Here is a 19,559-nt window from a genome sequence, read left to right on the forward strand (position 1 = left end):
CGATTGATTAAGCAAGTCAAGCTCCATAACGTTCCGACAATGATGCATGGGTAATGCAGAGCCGGCGTCATGGGATGAAGGGCAGCGAATGAGAAAGGAACAGCGAGACGGAACATGGTTCGTCTACATTTGTGACGGATTGGGCTTACATACTCATGAGTACGCAAAAAAGTGTGCCACTGTTGTTTCGCCCTTCTTGTGGCGCATCAGGTACCGTTCCGATTTTCTGTCAACTTTATTTTCTACTTAAATCCGAATTATAGAAAATGCACTTAAAATACTCATTCGCGCACCAGATTGTTTTTGACGGAAGATTCAAGTGCATTTTGGCTGAAACCCTAGATTTCCTATTGTTTAACTGAATGTGCTGCACAAAGCGATTCTCGGAAACCTTTTAAAAACTTCATGAGTAATTGCTTTGAGAGAATATACCACGACATCTCAACCATTTTTCTAATTGAAATATGAGTCGCACTTTATGCATCACATTTAGTTGAGAAATATAAAAAATGAGAGATCCAGCTGAGTCTGCCTTTGAAACGAAGTCAGTAACTCAATCCTAGTCGAGCTGAGTCTACGTAAGTGAGCATCTTGCATCTAATCCTCTCAGAAGGCCTATTTGGTAGATCAATGTCTGTGTACAGTTAACCACCCGAAGTAAATAGATTTTGTTCCACTGGAAAGGTGGCTACTACCGACGGGAGAAAACTGGGAATCTGTTTTGAGTCTTAAGTCACTCGTATCTACCCGCATGCAGTGTTTATTTCAAATATCTGAAGGCTTTTTCAAATGGAATTTAATACAGGTGGCCGCAGTTACCATCGCTTTTGAGAGCCCCGTTAAAATCATTTTGTTTGTTGTTGCCTTAATTACCAAGACTGAGACCTTCCTCAGTATGAACCTCTGGTTGAAAAAGCCCCAACGCTCAGCGGTTCGGAGAAAACACTTTTAGGGAATTATGTTTTGTTAGTGCGCCGAATCACGAATCTGATTCCATATGAGTAATCTTTTATCCAGAGCCATTCCTTCGTGAAAGCTGCAAACTCAAATGGGTAACCCTAGGTGAAGTCTAGCCAAATTAAACTTTTGGTATCCAAAGGATGTGGCTTTCTTCATTGCTGGTCTTTAACTATACTTTTGAGCACATTCGGTATGTTATCAGTTGACTCTGATACACATGTTTCACTCTTGTAAATTGAGACGTCTGCACAGCTAATTCGTCAAAGTGATAACTCGGACTAGATTCATAGAACCCTCTCATTGGATGACGTCAGCGAGTGTCCTCCAACTTGTACCTCGTACTTGTCTTCGTACGTGGTCTGCGGATATGAACAAACATTCGGACGGATTAACCATCAAATTGTATAAAACTTTTGCGTTATCTGCAAACATCCTTTCGAAATCGCGACATCACACTTTCGGGGATGAGTGCATGTCGTAGAAGCGAAACTGGCAAAAGTTGGTCAACCCATGGTTCTAAGTCAGTCGATACTTTAAATATTCTAGCAAGTGTATTCTTTTCAGAATCGCTAGCACCAAGAAGGCTCTGTCCAGAGAGAAGAGCTACTACCCCATAGCTTCGCAAACTAAGTTAAGTATGAGCAAAACAAAAATGACAAGTAAGTAAATATAGCGAGAGGATTAAGACCAGTGACTCATTACGTACACATAGGCAGAGTATTCTGCAATAGGAAAAACATGGCAAATAACAAGTAAATGATGGTCGATTTTATGGATACGTTTGATCCAGACTATTTTGCATTATATTTGCAGAAAAGAGGCGAAATTTGAGTGAATTTATAACATAAGATCCCGATAACTGGCATTGTATTTTAACCAATTTTATTCTGTAAAAAAATTTCGGCTTGCCTTAAAGTGAATGCGTTCAGTTTACTGATGTCTTGTTTTTACTCTGTTTTATTGTGATATAATATTATAGGAAATCCAACATTGTAGTTGTAGTGGATATATGTGACATTTCAGTGTGTTCACTCCAGAAGATGATTCACAGCCATACTTACGGACTTTCAGCTGCCTCTTGAAATCTGGTAAAAAAATAAGAGAAAAATTAGCAAAGCATTACAGCGGAAAGTAAAATTTGTGGTTTTTAATTAAACTCCCATTTTGGCCTTGGTTAATCAGAGAACAGAATTACCAGGATCACAACTCGATCGTTAACAACGAGTTCGTATTAGTACAGAATTTGCTGCACCAGTATCACTGATGATAACAAAGTTGTGATCAGCCAGCTTGAAAACCTTGGCCTCCTTCGGACGGTTCAGCTGAGCAGATGTGCTGAATCAGACGTGCTGCGTTTGTTCAGTCACTTGAAATGACTACTTCCAGACTAGGGGGTCTCAAGACAGATTTGCAAATTTTGTGGAGCACAAAGTGCTTATTCAGAAGGGATATTCCCTCGAGTTTATAGTGATCTCATTGATTGTCTAAATATGGGAACACATGGTTGCACAAACTCATTCACGTAAAATATCACTCCTAACTTCTTTACTCATGTTACCCCTCACAAATATTCCTAAATTTTTCTGAGAGGTTGTTTAGCTGTGCAAGTAGGATGTTTCCGGTGTTTCTGCATTTATATATCTCTTTGGTTTGCTTGCAGCTGGCAAATTTGAGGGATGTGTATTTCATTGGACGGAAATTAGTTACGACCGAAGTACTCACCTTCTGCATCCCCGCCTTCACCTTGAAATTAAGAGAGTAGGGTTTTTGATAGGTTCGTCTAGTGGGTTACGTATATGCCCCAACTGTCCCATAACCTTAAGATGAAGACCGACCGCCGATTAACCAAGTCAAGCTACATAACGTTCCGACAATGATGCATGGGTAGTGCAGAGCCGGCGTCATGGGCTGAAGGGCAGCGAATGAGAAAGAAACAGCGAGACGGAACATGGTTCCTCTGCATTTGTGACGGATTGGGCCTACATACTCATGTGCACGCAAAAGAGTGTGGCACTGTTGCTAGCGCTATTCGATGGCGCTATTCGATGACACGACAAACATAGTACATTCGTTGGCGAAGGAAATCACAAAAGTGTTCTTCTAGACTGATGTTTTTACAATGATGATATTCTGTTTAGTTTTCATTGTTGACAAGGTTGTAAACGGTTATCTTGACAAGCACTTCGAGACACTTCCCTCTTACGAAGTAAAGCTAGTGTCTTAGAATGGCATCCATATTGCTTTGGTTTGACACATACTATGGTCAAAAACTAAGTGGATAAACAAAAAAATAAACAGTAAATAGCTTCACAGCAGCTTTAGAAAAAGATACCGATGGTTCTAATCGGTTGCTTTACAGGAACCAAGTTCTAGAGTCCACATGGGGTTTTGGAATTACTTTAAAATATTTGAAATCAGGAAGCAGATGTACCTGTGAATGTATCTGCAAAACAAGAAAAAGACATTATCAGTCAGTTGGTTTTATTTATTAGAAGGAAACAAGAGAGTCAGAGGTAGAAAAACAGTTACAATCTAGGTGGAATAAAAAATCATTTTTACAACCGTAGGAACTAGGAGTACACTAGGAATACACCAACAGTTTTGGAATATCAAGGGCCACGATGCAGTTACATGAATGTTCACGTGCCACCTTTCTGATGAGTCGGAAAAACGACCCCCTAAAGTTTCTCCAAGTTTTTTCTTGTACGTTTGCTGTTGCTCGCTTCTTGTATTACATAAAATTCTGTGAAAAAATCTCCACGTATGTTATTTGGGCTTGAGCTAACATATGGAAAAGATGAATTCTTCTTTTCATTTTCCTCTACAGAGAATCAGCCGCGTTGTTGGAGGAAACCGTTTTCAAAGAAAATTATCATATCAAAATAACCACATTTCTTTGACAGCAATGGCCTGGAAATCCTTGCCAAAAGTAGGATTCGTTCATTGTATGAGGTCCTCTCGTCTGAGTAAGAGTTAAGATCACGGAAATAGTAGCGTTGAAGAATTTCCAATTCGGATGAGATGCTTCTTTAACCCTCTAGAGGAAACGCCTGTAAATGATGCCATAAACTAGTGTTTTTCCTTTCGCTAACAATATTTTTAAAAGGATACTGCAGCTTCCCTACTAATTTGAGATACGTTTTGAACAAACATGTTACAACGGAACATGTGCGAGTAAGGCGCTAATTAGACTTCTATCCACATCTTGTTTTTTAATTCATCAATATTTCCCGGGAATTAGACATCCTGTTGCTCGAATCGATCTTGCTCACTATCCGAGACTCCCGCAAAATATCGTTGGCTAAAGACAAAATGAAGTCTAACTTTGATTTATATATTTTTCAGAAGCCAAACGCTCCGTCTGTAAAATGTAGACAATTACTATTGGCATACAGCCTGTGGTTAGTTGCATTCTTCCCTCACGTCGAGCTTAATTTGGTAATGTATGTGTCCGCCTCCATTCAATCGCGAGTGCAGCTGATGTCCCTTTTGATTTCGTGACCTTCTTGAACGGAAATTTACGCTGTTCACCAAGATATTTTAGTCAAATTCAAAACACTAAGCTGGATGGACATGTAAACAAGTATTTGAAAGACGCTGTTAGGCTAAACATGCGACTGTTCCGAACTCTAGCTAGATGGAAACGCCAAGTGGCAGAGTTAGGGGGAAAAGCCATTTTTAATAAGCCAATAAATAACTAAACAACATTTTAAATCAATGACCAGATGTAAATAATGCTCGTTAGGCATATCCCATTTTATCAGAGCCATACATGCTAATTGTGCTGCTTCAATTTCGTTGCATGTACAAGAAATGTTCCGTGTGAAACAAACAAACATACGGAGCTCCAGTTCTGCGATGTCTGTCATAAGAAAAAGTGCAATCGTAATGTCAGGACCTTTATCTAACACAGCGCCGTTTGCTGATGGACATTCCTCCCTACGATATTCAACTCATCAAGTAGTGGGAAAATTTTGCACTTACCAAGAGCCAATATACCGACTGCATAAATAGCAAAATTTACAACCGTTTATTTAACTGTGAAGGTCTTGAGTAAGCCAGAAAAGGTTTTTCTAAGGAAAAAATGCGAGTTATTTTGGTAGAACTAAGATCACGTTTATGATGTTAAGCCTTATAGCTAGGACCACGGAAAACTGAGAAAACAGGGGATTTAATAAGGCGGAAAGGTAGTGTGCGTTGTAAACATAGCATTTAAAGATTTATTATCTGGCTAGATCGGTAGTCCTGCTTTACTCAGATATATTAATGCATTTTATTTGCGTTTAGCCGTAGAACAAATGGTCACAGGTTTCTACACGGTTGAGTGCGTGCAACAATGCTTAAAAGGGATAGTTTGACATCCGGCCAAAAGGATAATATCAAAATATTTGAAAGTGAAGTCAGGTTAAGATTTCAGACACATTCATTACTCAAAAATCAACAAAAAGAGAATCTTACTTTTCTGAATCACCACTAGAGTAGTTAAAAGAGGAATGGACCCGGTTACGCAGTCATTACATATGAAGGTACGGTACGGGTGGTTACTGAAAATCAACTACGTTCTTCTGTGCAAGTTTGTCCCAGCTAATTCTGGCTGGAACGTTACCATGAATTACAAGGAACGGTTTATTGTCCGTTTACCCATGCTCTTTAGCGCAAATTTCCAACAGTTGTGCTTCTCATTCTTATCAACTTGTTTTTTCGTCAAAATACATTTACTTGGTTCCGTTTACCGATTTACAAACTGCAAATACTTCAGTAATTATCTAATTTTTGCCTTTTGTTATGATTCATCGACCCGATGCGGTTTGTCTTCACACTCAGTTGGTGCTCGACTAACCTATTAAAAATGTTATTCTTTGAGCTTGCCTGTGTTTTTCATATAAGAAACTAATACCATCACGGAAATCTCATCGACAGAGCCAGCTGCTAAGTATGGCTTCCAGATTTTATCATTTTCACTCCCCACTTAGAAAATCGCTAATTTAAGCAAATGAATAGTCGTCTGGCGATATTCAACTTCTTGCATTGTTCGATAAGCGTGCACTTCGAATAAGCAAATGAACCTCAATTGTGAGGTTGAGTATCCTGAACGTTTGAGGTACAATATGTCAGAGTCGGCACGCTATTCATAAGTCTATAATAACGCTGCTTCAATCTCTGTATTGTCGTTGCTAGCACGATTTTACTATCCGCATCAAGGCCGACTGAATTTAGGGGGAAGCTGATAGGACATCTTACTCAGTTACGTGATAACATGTACAATTTGATTTGATCTGAAAACAGGAGTGTAAACTCACGGAATTCGTTGTCATCGACTTAGATATGAACAGAGACCAAAAAATCAAAACAAATTAAGAAAAACCATTTTTTAGAATTAAAAAGCTCAGATTTACTCAGAGAACCAAAGTGAACTTTCTTTTGCTTCATGTTGATGAACCCGGTAGCTTTTTTCTAAGAAGAGCTTACTTTATCAACACCGTCTTGATAACACTAATCAGCCAGCTAAATAATTTTGCGAAAATCCAAATAATGCTATTATTTTAGTCAGCCTATATCTAACCGGTAAACCTCATTTTGTCAGCTAGTTCTTCTGGGAGGCAAATGTTGGATTGCAACAAGGAAAAAAAACAATAAGTTTAAGGATGAAAAACAATGAAATGGGCCAACATATGCTTAAAATACGAAAAATCGATCAAGATTTTGAAAATTAAACTGAAGGAAAAAATAGAAAGCAGTTAAAAATTAACATATAAGAATGAAACGGAAGTTTGTAATCTTCAAAAAATGAAAAGGGAGAAGTTTATGGTGTGCATGTCAACGAAAGAAGCTGTCAGATGTAGGAATTAGTGAAACAATGCGCCGATACACAGCACAAGAAAAATCATGAACGGCAAAATAAGACAAATTTATCTAATCACCATTCATTTAGATGGTTTTGAATATTGTATTTTAATTGCCTGGGAAAAGTTTTTCTCCTCGGTTATTAGTCTGTTGGGTATTGGAGTGAAACTGCCATCACCAACAAAATCGATATTGTCATTGTGGGGGGTGAGCCCTCGAATATATATATATATATATATATGTACACGTACATGTATATATACATCTAAACGTTTACTCCCTAAACTTCTAATAAAGGTCGGAACTGTAGTTTTGAATAAGAACCGGCTTGTTGCCTAAAAATAAGAGACAAATTGACCAGACACCACTGCCCAAACGATTTTGGTTCTGATCAGATAAATAAGCTGTAATTTATCTTTACCAAATACCATGTAAGGACCTCGTAGATTTCTGTATCTACGTGAAACAAAATAATTCACAGTGAGAAACAGGTTTATTGAAGGAACTTTCTCTTTGAGAATCGTTCATGTAACCCATTAAACTACACTTCCTTAAAAGTAGCCCAGCGTTACTGAAATAATCTGAAACGGCGAAATTAGACTAATCAGCCAAGGCTGTTTACCGAGCTCAGGAGAGTTGGCGTGTGAATAGTAGTCAGACTAAAATGGATGTGCTCCGCAAAGCACAATCAATAGTCCGTTTGCATTGGTGTCGGTCAATTTACAACAAATAGTACATGGCAGGTGAACAACGAAAGCCCTCTGTTTTGACAAATTTCTTACCATATGATTCGTGATCGTCGACTAAAAGAAAAAAATTACATAATTTACCATTGGGATAGGCCGCGGACTCAAGTAAAATACCCAGAATATTCTAATAGGTGTGACTTTCGGTCAAAATTGCTACTGACTCAATTTCTTTGTAGTGTTGATCACGTTATTATCTGCGGCGGACAGAGTAAATTCCAAGATGTGCAATTTTTCTCAGACATTGCTGAGGGCAAGACTACTGTTTTCGCTGCTTCCGCCATGAGCCCAAATAAGAGGTTTACCCTAAATACCAGCCATGCTTATTCTTAACACCGCCATCAACTACAGAGTGAAGAGTGAAACAAATGTTGTGTGCGCAAAACGATCAAGCATATATATGCTTATACACACAGTCCTACCCTTAGACATTGTGCGCTAAGTAAAGTGTGCAGCGAAATTTTTTAAAGGGTAGACTGTCTCTCGCCTGAGGCGTTTTCGGAGAATGCGTTGCTTGGCAACGGACAAGCAGAAAATCATTTATTGTGTATTTAACTTTCCTGTACAAAACTGCCCGTTTCGCCGTGCATATAGGGATAAAACATGGTATTTTCGTTGCTACATTTGTGATGTGACTACCGATAATAATTCATTGGAAGTTCATTCCTTGATAGCGGATTCTAGAGTGGAACTTTTGTAAGGTGCCAATGTATGTAGCGCAGCGAAACAGGGCATGCTGAAGAATATTTTTATTGATAAAATGTCTCATTCATTGTGCACAACATCTAAGCTAGATATTTTTGGACGTGAAACTTGGCTCAAACAGTCATGAGACATGTTTGAAAATGCAGGTTTATCTTGGTTGAGTTATACAATTCAAACCATCCAGGGGAACGTATCAGTGGTGCTATTGTATAACTATAAAAAATGTAAGCGCTTAGGTAGGATTTCGTCTTCGGTGACAACCTCGACATGCCTGTGTTCACCTAGGGGACAACACGTACGCTAAAATTTCCCATCTATTTATGTTTACGCGGCTACTACATGCGTCACGCGCCACCATAACAGGTCAAGTTGTATTCACGTTCGTGCAATTATTAAACACGAATGGACACCCCTGTCTTCATACTGCATACAATAAATAGGCATGCAACTCGGCCGAAACACATGCTCGAACGCACAGGACAGGAAGTTAGCGGAACTACACAGGTCCCCACGGGCAACTACAGAAGCGGTGTAAAAGCTATACTGCAGAGAAGACATGTCTCGCGTCCGGAACCGCAGTCAGGATCTTTCAACAGTCCCCCTTAAAAGATAAGTCACTATTTGGCTTATTCCCTTCTTGCACTGTATTTAATTTTATCAATTGCATTTAACTTTTGTAATCATCATCATTCTTGTAAAACAGACATCTGTTAGTGCTTGTCATCTCCTGTTAATCAATCTAATTACGTTACAACCAGATCACTAACATGTAACTGATGACTTCACTACTGGAAGCTCCTCCCATTTCCTGAGGTATTCCATTAGCACGCTGTGCCGTATGCATCGTCCAAAATAAATGATTATCAGAATTACACCTTACTTCCCCTCAATTATGATTCCAATTTATTTGTTCCTTTGCTATCTGTACAGTTTACTATAGTTAGGTCATTTATATACAACTTAGTGATTGTTAGTTTACTGTTGTTTGAGGCAGTGCGTTACTTTGTTTATACTTATTCCATCCAAAGTGTTCCAAGAATCATTGACAAGGATGTTATAAAGCATCTCTCCTGAGTTCACTACTTTAGTTGTATTCTGCTTTAAAATTTTGCATTATTCGCGGTCGGCTGGCCGATGACCGACTTGGCATTGATTGCCCGCGGAACGGGCGTAGCTTGTTGGTCAATACAGCGCGTGGTTGATAGCCGAACAGCCATGATTTTGAAGCACTGTACATACTGGTCATTACAAACCCGGCATCAGAAGTGACTCACAAAAATCTAGTGCATCCATAGGATCTCTTAAATAATTTTGGCGATAATGACGTTTGAAATAAAACGAGACTATCCGAAACATCTCTTCAAACCGTCAATATGTACCAGCTAGCTATCTTGGCTTGATGATGAGTGTTGCTTTGTAGTTCCAAGCTCAGAGGTATCAAATTTGTGGTGAAGTGATACTGGTGCACCTGCCATATTATGTAAAGTCTAACAACAGGTGCGTTTTTAATCCACCGGTATTTTATAGCGATGGGAGTCCAATAAAGACGCATGGAAAATTACACGTAGACTGATGGCAAAATATTTGCTGATAAGTTACAACCGCAGCAAACAACAGAGTTACGGTAGGGGTATGGAATTTTCACTTACGTTCTTGGACGGCAACTGCAGACGAATAAGGAGAAGAGAAAATATATAGTCACAAGAACCATGAAGCGCAAATTTCCATCAGCTTTCTGTCCGGCTTTTACTCCACTAAGCTATTCGGATTTCTTGAAGATAACGGTCCCGTCCACAGAAGTTTAAGAAGACGGTATGATACGTGCGTGCCTGAACGGCATATTATTCTCAGTGTACTACCGTTTACCACTTGGAAATTTTCACTAATATATATATATATATTTCCGGAGGCCTTCTGCGCGTCACTGCTGTCAAAGGGTGTTGGAGAGAAAGTTGACCTTTTTCAATAAAAATTGCTATCACTGTGGTAGCGTTACAAGGCTTATGTTTTATTAGGGATTATTGTTGCTTATTTATATATATTAGTCTTAATTAGCATTCTTGAAGCATGGTTTCCCCTCCCAGCGGTTCAAAGCTTTCAGGTGTTCATAATCGCTTACCGTACCAATATCTCTCTGCCTGATTTCGGTTGGTATACCCATGCCAGGGGGAAACAAAAATTTCATACTATGATAAAAATTGTAGGTGACTGTTTTCAGTCATTTAGGGCGGAGTTTGTCTAAACCGGGGTTAAAGTAGAAGTTCTTTTGCTCAAGTGTGCCAGTCTGGTTTTCCTGTTTAGACTCTGAGACGTGATGATCGCGGATGCAGCGGTCCAATACAAAAACCAACGAATTGGGATAAATGGTTTGATCCGTCGTTAGAGGTCGGGCTATCCATGTTAGGGTTTGAGACAATCGTAGTGATATCTTCATTAAAAATAGTATGACACTTGCCATTCCCACCAAAACCACTGCCTTGCAATCTGACGTTCGAGTGAAAGGCTTTAGTTGAGGACCCTAATCGTCCTGTTGTTTACATCTGATCGTCCTGGCAATATCCCGACCCACTTACAGGCACAATACTTAAAACTACCAACATTTCCATGCTGCATTTGCTGACTAAATGGCATCAAAGCCTTAGGTTTGAAAATTGATTTTATGCTGTCGTTTATCATGATGATTGTGTCAGGCTATTCATTGGCCAGTTACGTTGCTCAAGCGAAGACCAATAGCACCGTTTGGCACATTCTACAAAGATACCCAAATTCACTAGAACCAGAGTACCTTCAAGTTTCTTGAGATTTTTGCACAGTCCATCTATTAAATAACAAACCTATTATTGCAACGAACGTTCCGATATGCTAATACTTTCAACCCAAGCCACTCAACCTAGTTTTGTTTATTAACGGTTTGTTGAGGTTTGATATGAGGTTCTGTTGATATCTCTGCTCACATTAATCAGGGGTCACTGCAACAAATCCGTCAAGCATAAGCCTGCAAGTTTTAGAATTGGCTGGCTTTATGTGAATCACTTCAAGGCTCCGAATTCAAATTATGAGTTCATCGTTAATCAAGCCATTCGGGATTTAAAGCCATTGTCACCTGCCGACAAAAACTCCAGGTTATAACTCGAAGTTAATTTCTCTGTGGTTGTGAAACAACATATGTAATTTGCCTCTTGAATGGATAGCTCCTGTTTTTTTTGTTGCAAGGCGCAGGAGGAATGGTGAAGCCCATGGGTTCCTCTGCTTACTTCCTAAAGAATTATATTTTCGGACTTTGTCCACCAGGGATTATATTCACAGCGACCGTCATCACAGTTCACTAGACAAACATTTTCTGTTTTCAAATTATACCAATTCCGACGCGGTCTTCTATGTAAAGCAGTTTTAGGCTCACATATGAGGCCCGTTTCGCACTGGCGCCAGCGCTTAATCGTTGAAACTGTGTTGTCGGGGAAGTGTCATTGAACTCAAAGTATATCAGGTATTGATAAGATTATTGGGCGCTCAGCGGATAAACCGTTTGACTGACAGTGGTTGAATCTATGCCTTGTTGCCTTAGACGTTTTCGAATCGTTAAAGTTGTGCACGACAGTATTTTTGTGTGGTAGGCAAATTCATATACAAATAAGAGAGAGATTTACATCAAATATCATATACTCACACTTCAGATCACTCTGATATTTTTCTGCACAAAAGAATAACATAAAAAATATCCCATAACAGCTATATCGTATGTTTGTGTTTAACGCTTTTCAAACAACAAATGCATTTATAGACGAGTTGGGTTGAAATGCACTAAAAGAGGCAGGTACCTTAGGGATTTAATGTCCATTTTGACTTTTATAGCCATGTTGTCCGAATTATGATCGGGCTTTTATGGACAACTATTAGAATGCATGCTCATGAACATACAATTTCAAGTTCTGTACAAAAGTCCATTTGTCCACGTGATTTAGCTCTTTTACTATGAATTTTTTGTATGACTTAAATGAACTACAACGGTTCTGTTCAAATTTTATACAATTAGTGGAATTTTGGAATTGGCTAGTTGCCTGTTAGCTTGCGGAATCATAGCATGGTTTGTGTGAGAGCAAACTTACGAAGACGCTCGTCGGCAGCTTCAAAATAATGCAGTTAAAAAAATAAACGTTTTGTTAGAGAGAAAGAAATTATTACCACTGCGAACTGCCAACATATATTTCACAATTTTTAGGCACATGACTGAGTCAATGCGTTTGTTAAAAACCGTATTCAGGTAAGCGTAATGTGCTCTCTGCTAAAGGAAGTGACCCAAATATTTTAACAACAACCTGATTCTTGTTGTTAAGGTCTGCTAACTAGGAAGTGGAAAGCTATTTTATTGTCCCAGTTTGGTCGCAGGAATCGTTTAACTTATAAGAAAGATATTTATTGAATAAAACGTTTGGTCGGATAAACGAAAAAAGAACAATTATTACCTTTGTACAGAACTAGCTGATGAATTGCAAGTAGGTACTTTACATTTGAAAGGGCGATTAAAGTATTTATTTGCGGTTAAATGGTGGGTTTGGTGTTCAAGTTCTGCCTTCGCATCTGATGGAGGGCGGGGTTTATTAGAGAAATTTTGAAACTACTTTAAAGTGAATGAATATCCAGGTAAGTTTGAAAGTATGCATGTGACCATGTGCATATAAGATGTTAAATTTCCTGTCTGATGACTTGTAACCGCTTAGTTAGTTCTGCTACTAAATAGATTTTAAGCGGTAAGGCTTTCCTTATTTTACTGGTAATAGTAAGGTGGATTTGAGTGATTTCTTTGTTCAAGTAGGTTGCAAAGTTTAAAGAGTCCTGGCCAACCAATGTGGGCTTGATGTCAACTCAGGTTACTTTCATCTCCCACGTAATATTCTAGTTCTCGGTTAGGCTAAGACCCGATTCATAGTAGTTGACAGCCATAGGAAAATAAACTTGGACTTTTAAATAAAGACGACACCTTGGAATTCCTTACTGGGGGCTCATTTGTGATCCAGTGTTGACTACAACTCATTCAATAACCGCATTATTCTAATAGGGTGCTCAACAGGTATACTTACCGAGGTAATAAACTGGCTCTAATCAAGAAAGCAAAATCAGTATTTAAGTTGTACTTTCGAGTGAAATAAAACTGCAAACGAAATTAAACATTAACTTATTTGATGCCAACCGAAAGATAACCTATCTATGTACCCACTCCGACTTGTTCGTTGCAAACAGAATACCAGGAACACACGACGAGCTCCAGATTTCCCAAAAGGCGGAATGTGGCCTTTCCCTACCAGCTATGGAACAGATAGTTGACTAGTTTAAATAATTGTGGTTTAAGCCTTCTTGCTTCGTATAGACTGTGCAATAACAACCAAAATGCGGAAAAGCTTTAAAATTCGCCTAACATAAACAAAACTCGTCGTTTTACACATCAAATAGAACATTCAGTGTCGAAACCACAACTAAAGTTCCTCAACTAAGTTGATCTTACTGGTAAGCTACAAAATGCATTAAAGTGCAATATGACAAGACTACCATGTCTTGCCTCAATTTTAAATTACTGCTTCGGAATAAACTTTCTCAGTAAATTGACCAAATACCACTAAGAGCATACTGTCCAACCGCCACTTAAGAATTATGGCAGCAGGACGGATTGACTGAGCCGTCTGGATTACATTCAGACAACGCGGTATGCTGCAATTTATTTGTTGTCTGATTTAATTTCCCCAAGAGTAACATAAAAGAACGGCACACTCATATTTGCACAGAGTGACGGCATTTCACACTCTGCCTTTACGTTTCCAAATACCATAATACCTTATACTGGAACACCTTCCTCTACTTACCAGGGATATTTTTTTCTAAAGCAATGAACAAAACATGTTAGTCTGACAGTGCTGTTATTTTTATGAGAAAAGTGAGTGTGACACTGGGGCGTACAGTGATTATCAGCCCCATTGAAACAGTTTGAACTATTGCTTTTGGAGGTTGCTTGCTCTTACCAAATGAAACAAAGAGAAACTATTTCCCATGCCATTTGCAAACAGTAACGAAAATCCAGTCATACGTTTTGTCTAGCCTCAATGAATGTGGTTGGATATCCCTTGCTTCCCGAAGATATTTCAGATGTTTATCACCCCAGCACATCCAGTAATGAGCTGTACTATTGTACGGTTAAGAACCTACGAGGCACCTGTCAGTTTTAATCAAGGCCGGATAAGGACGTTTTGGCCATCTGATCAGAATGGAACTGAAAAGAGTATCATGGCATTCGAATCCAATATAGCGAAGAAAATGAGGGAGATTATTGGAGATTTCGCAAGCATCATTCGGCTCACACTTATCCATAATGCGTCCGTGGCTCATTCCAAAAATTAAAACCATGTCCCCGCAAAGTTTTAGGTCTAACCAACTAAAGTCTACTGGGACGATCTCCTGAAGCAGCAAGCTTTCCGTTTCTTATGAAAGTCGACTAACCACTGCCTTCGTGTAGAGATTCTATTTTCGCCCAAGATGGATTTGCCTCTTCGTAGAAAATGCTGCTGATGTTAACAGCACCCCTAATCTGATGTTTGAAAATATTTAAAACTAACTACACGTTTGCGAAAAAGCGGTCAAGCATTGGTACATGCAAAGACTTCTGTTTGTCACTTCACAAGCTTTTCAACATCACCCGCACTTTGCACTCTACTTGCTTCTTTCATTGGGGTTTTCGTAGAAACAGTCGAACGTTATACTAAGGCAAAATTGATCACTATATCACTTTCTCATTCTACACGGTGGCAAGATATCAATCGACGTTGTTTACAAATGGTTCAACGGTTTCTTTTTCGCTGTTTAGCACAGCAGAAAAACAAATTTGCACCATTCCTATAACACGTGTTTGGTTTGGTCAACGGGGTTGGGCATAACGGGTGGAAAGGAAAGCCCATCGGAAGCAAAAGCATTTCATTCTCAGTTACATCCAAGGCCCTAAGGGTATGACCTAGACGACCCTTGATTACTTTCTGACCGATCAGTCATCAGTAATTCAGACACATTAGATCCCTTGCAACATCGCCTGGTTACATGTAAAAATAACTCCACCTTCTGAGCATGAATCAATGTTGCACTACACATTTTGATTTTGTTCCGCCCACTGCCATTGGCTGTTTATCCTAAAAAAGTGTGCACGCGAAATGATGTTTCATCTTCCTTTCAGAGGGTTTTCTACGGTTTTGATACTGCACATTTGAGCTATATGCTTAATTGCCCCTCTATAAATACAGTGGCGGGGGGATTGATTAGGTAAGCACAATCAGATGAACCCTTTTCTAAGTACATTCCAAATACTTGACTTTCGTAACTCCTGCAATCTTGCCACCAATAAGACTAAAGGTCTTCTTGTTTTTGCGTTCTGATGCATCCGCCTGGAGTAGCTGCGTCATTACCATACTTGAAACGTCGCAGGATCGTGTCCTTTCAGCATCAGTATCGCGCCCAGAAACTTTTTTCCTTGCCAGAGGGTTACTCCTCAAAAATTTGTCCAAATATTGGTCACTCTTCCTGCATAGCATTGTTTACTAGAATCGTGAAATTTCTTGAATTTTCATTCTTAAGTTCCATGTACGAACATCGGCTGCGATCCGACGGAATGGGTTGGCGCCACATTTTTATTGCGTTTATTTTTGCCTAGGGTCTAATGTCACTCTTGAGTAGACGACTCTACGCGGTCGAAAAAAATTGTCTTCCTGAATGCCATCCGTATGGAATTGGTGACTACACTAGACTTCATAAAAACTACTTTTTCGCCAGCTTTGGTAAGACCCAGTAGTCCATAATTTTTGGAGGCTAGTAACTTCGCAAGGCACAAAAAGTTCTCTCGTTTTTGTTTACTCCAAAGACCAGGACTTGAATACATTAACCTACTCTATATACTCTTAAGTTTCTACAAATTTTTTTTGAGACATTGAAATTAACTTGTTTGGTCATTTCTCATCCTATGTTTCTATCGAAACAACTTGTCTTTCATGTCTTTGCATGTGACGTCACTTGTTCTTGTACATTATTTATCTGCTGCACTTTCTGTTATGGTTTCCTGTTCTACTGCAATTGCGAAATTCTACAAGGACTGCAATAAAAAGTACGCATTTTCCGTAATGAAACATTAGTAGGCGGCATTTAGCAAACTAGTCACGTGGAGTGCAAATCCAAATCATGGAGGGTCATTCAAACAATCTTCATGATTTTTGGCAGCCGTTGTACATCTTTCAACAAGCAGTGGAGTTTGTGTAATGATCACCATGATATTATCGCTAAATCTAAACTAATTAAGGTACCGATAAACGGGGCACCGTTATAGTTTAGCTCCCCTTGCAGTCAGCAGTATTTCAAGAATAAAGTTTGTCAAATAGTACGCTGAAATCATTACTAAATAAGGCTTGACGTTACAGACATTTATTCAGAAATAACATTTTTTTAAAACCTATGGTGTTCTGATATTCACAGGGTCACCTTTGACCTAGTTCCCTGGATATTTTATCCCTCGAAGTGAGTTTTGATTAGATTCTATGTAAACAAATTCCAAGTTAACTCAGCTACTCAAAGAGAAGATTAAAATCTTCATCATTCTGACTATTTGAAGAGAGAAAGTTAGTTGGAACCCTTTGCAAAAATGACCAAGCTCATCGATGCAGTCGATGTATGCTTAAACAGTCATAACTTTTCAACGCTGAGTGAAATTGTGCTTGAAAATAGGCGGTCATGTTTGTTTACTGGTGACGAAAAAGCTCAGAATCATAATAATTGTATGACGGGGAGTGTGCATTCCTTATAAATATGGTTGGAATGAAAAGAATATTCTAAGAACGCATTACTATTAAGCTCAGGTGAGTTGTTATGCGCTGCATTTTTCCCCAAGTTACAATATATGTAAATTTCACAGGCGCAATATTGTTTTTTTTCGTTTACTGATGTTCCAGTCCGTCTCACAGTGAAACTGAACCTTGGTGAGTTAATGAAACCGAGGGATTCTGTACAATAAAATAGTTCCACAAAGACATTTGGGCCAACAAACCTAAACATTTGAGGAATAGTGCTGACTCAAGTAATTTACCAATAAAGATTGCGTGAAATAATTAAAGCTTGGTCAAAATGAGCCCATGGGTTTGCTGTCTACTTAGATATAAACGAAAAGATTCTTGCGCACTTTGACATGGTAAAGAATAGCAGTACGTTGTTACCGACTTAAACGATGTACAGTGAAGAAAAACTCACTATATGCACTGCTGGACACTAAGTGACGAAGAATAAAATAAAGAATCAGACGTCGTGTTTTCTCGTTTAGTACTTCCCACCAGTGAACTCTTACAATTCCTTATCAGGCGCAAAAAATACGTATTCTACCTACCTCCTTATTCCTCTTGAAAATCCTCCCACGCATATTTTTAAAAATTCAACTTTTACGCATCACCTGCTACTTGTTGTTAGTTGACTTAACAAATGAGCGGAGTCGACTGATTCCTAAAAAGCCTCGGTTAGACCGACACGCCATACTATGGATTCCTCCGGAATCATACAGTATGAAGAACATTTGGGCAGAACAGATTGGCTGAAGCCAACTGGCGAACATATGTGATTTACCGTAAGGTTTGCTTAGATGACTTGTCCAGGGGTATGATGTAAATGGAAGTAAGGTCGGAGGGCTTCACTAAGTCTTGCCGTTATATTGTAAAATCAAACCTACACATAAGTGATTGTGACCCATTTTGGAGGCGAGTTTTCAAACGTTTGTAAACTACCATGAATTACTACTCTGCACCACTTAGTCATATACGAAGTTAGAACGGCGTTAGAATGGCAGCGGTTGGGGCTGTATGCCAATGGAAGCATGGGGAGCAAAGCATTTCTTCGCTTAACAAATAGATGCTTGGTCCTGAAAAGTGGTAACCTCTAATGGTTCTACAATAATATTTGGTTTTGATTGATCAAAAGCATACGAGAATCGACCCTTTTTCAAGAAAGTATTTGTTGTAACATCAGTCAGGACAAAATACGCACCTTGGTACAACAGGTCCCGTACTGTAAAAGTGTTGCAAGAAAATGCGAGCAGTTCAGATATACACTGTAGACATGTGTGCAGCTAATATACGCCTTGTGGTATACTCTTTTCCGAAACGGTAAAACCAGCTAGCTTAACGGGGTGGAACGCCAAGTTGACTGTTCACATTCTGTATTTGGTTGAGTATATCTGGGACTCAACATGACGGAAGGTTGATGGAATGTGGGCATAGCTGCACTAAATAGTCACAAAATCCTTCTACCCTGTACCACATCTTAAGTCGCGATACTTTTGTTGGACTCATGTTTATACTGATCCAGTATTTCAATGAATGAACATGATAATTTAAATAAAACCATTTTCAAACTTACCGGCGTTTAAGACCCTCAAGCTATCTACAGCATCAAACATGTGGAATCAAGAAGTCAGTAACAAGTACCACAACAAACAAGGAGTTTTTCTCAAAAATTTCAACTAATCTTTTGAATGATTAATCAAAAGACAGAGAGTGAACCACCTCCTGAAATCTCAGAGTGAAAGATCACTGCCAAATGGTATGGCTCGTACGAAGCGTTTCAACTTCCTATTAGAGTCACCGAATTTCCACATTTCTAAAGGGATGCCCTTTTTCCTCATGCTCAATTCAATATGCATCTCTTCTGGACAATACAGCCGGAAAAATCAAACTGCTTAAAACTCGTTGGGGAAAATGTACTCAAAATTCCAGTCAGATAAACAAGCCTGAAAACGATGTAACACATCATCTAACCTGGTAGAAATTACTTCATATACCTAACTCTAAAAAATAAGCTTCACTCTTGTTGAGCCTGAACAAGGTCATACAATCTTGGTTAATTCTACACCAAAATTCAGCCACAGGACTCAGTTGTTGGTTATTATCTCACTCTACGAGAATGAAACAGGTTTACAATAGGAAAATAAAGTCCAACCTTTTGTATTTTAAGTGCTTTGCCAAGCGGTCATGCAAGTAAAGGATTTGGCGAATCTCATTAGGTAATATCCTATCCACTTGCCATTTGTATCCCTCAAAGCAGTCGTGTTAATTATAACATTGTCAAGTAAGCTTGATTCTATTCCAGAATTCCCAAAACATATACTTACGACGAGTGTTGACTCTGTATTTGTTTGATTGGGAGATGAAGTCATCTTATGAGACTGCTCAAATGCGCGTAGGGCAAGATTAAAAAATGATATGTTTGAAATTTTTGTCCGCACCCTAATTGTCCAGTTTACTA

The 19,559-nt window shown here is 38.9% G+C and overlaps 1 protein-coding gene across 1 annotated transcript in view; it reads right to left on the minus strand.

Annotated features, from left to right (window-relative positions):
• T265_03898 (hypothetical protein) overlaps positions 1-19,470 on the minus strand; it is a gene marked incomplete at both ends in the record, with an annotated part of 36,534 nt that extends 17,064 nt beyond the window's left edge. Inside the window, 4 exons of the mRNA XM_009168490.1 lie at positions 2,022-2,045; positions 9,905-9,919; positions 14,742-14,829; positions 19,426-19,470. Coding sequence (XP_009166754.1) covers positions 2,022-2,045; positions 9,905-9,919; positions 14,742-14,829; positions 19,426-19,470 — 172 coding nt within the window. The remainder of the gene's footprint in view (positions 1-2,021; positions 2,046-9,904; positions 9,920-14,741; positions 14,830-19,425) is intronic.
• Between the last annotated feature and the right edge of the window lie 89 nt (positions 19,471-19,559).

The sequence above is a fragment of the Opisthorchis viverrini genome (assembly GCF_000715545.1).
Source record: "Opisthorchis viverrini unplaced genomic scaffold opera_v5_59, whole genome shotgun sequence".
Lineage (NCBI taxonomy): Eukaryota > Metazoa > Platyhelminthes > Trematoda > Opisthorchiida > Opisthorchiidae > Opisthorchis > Opisthorchis viverrini.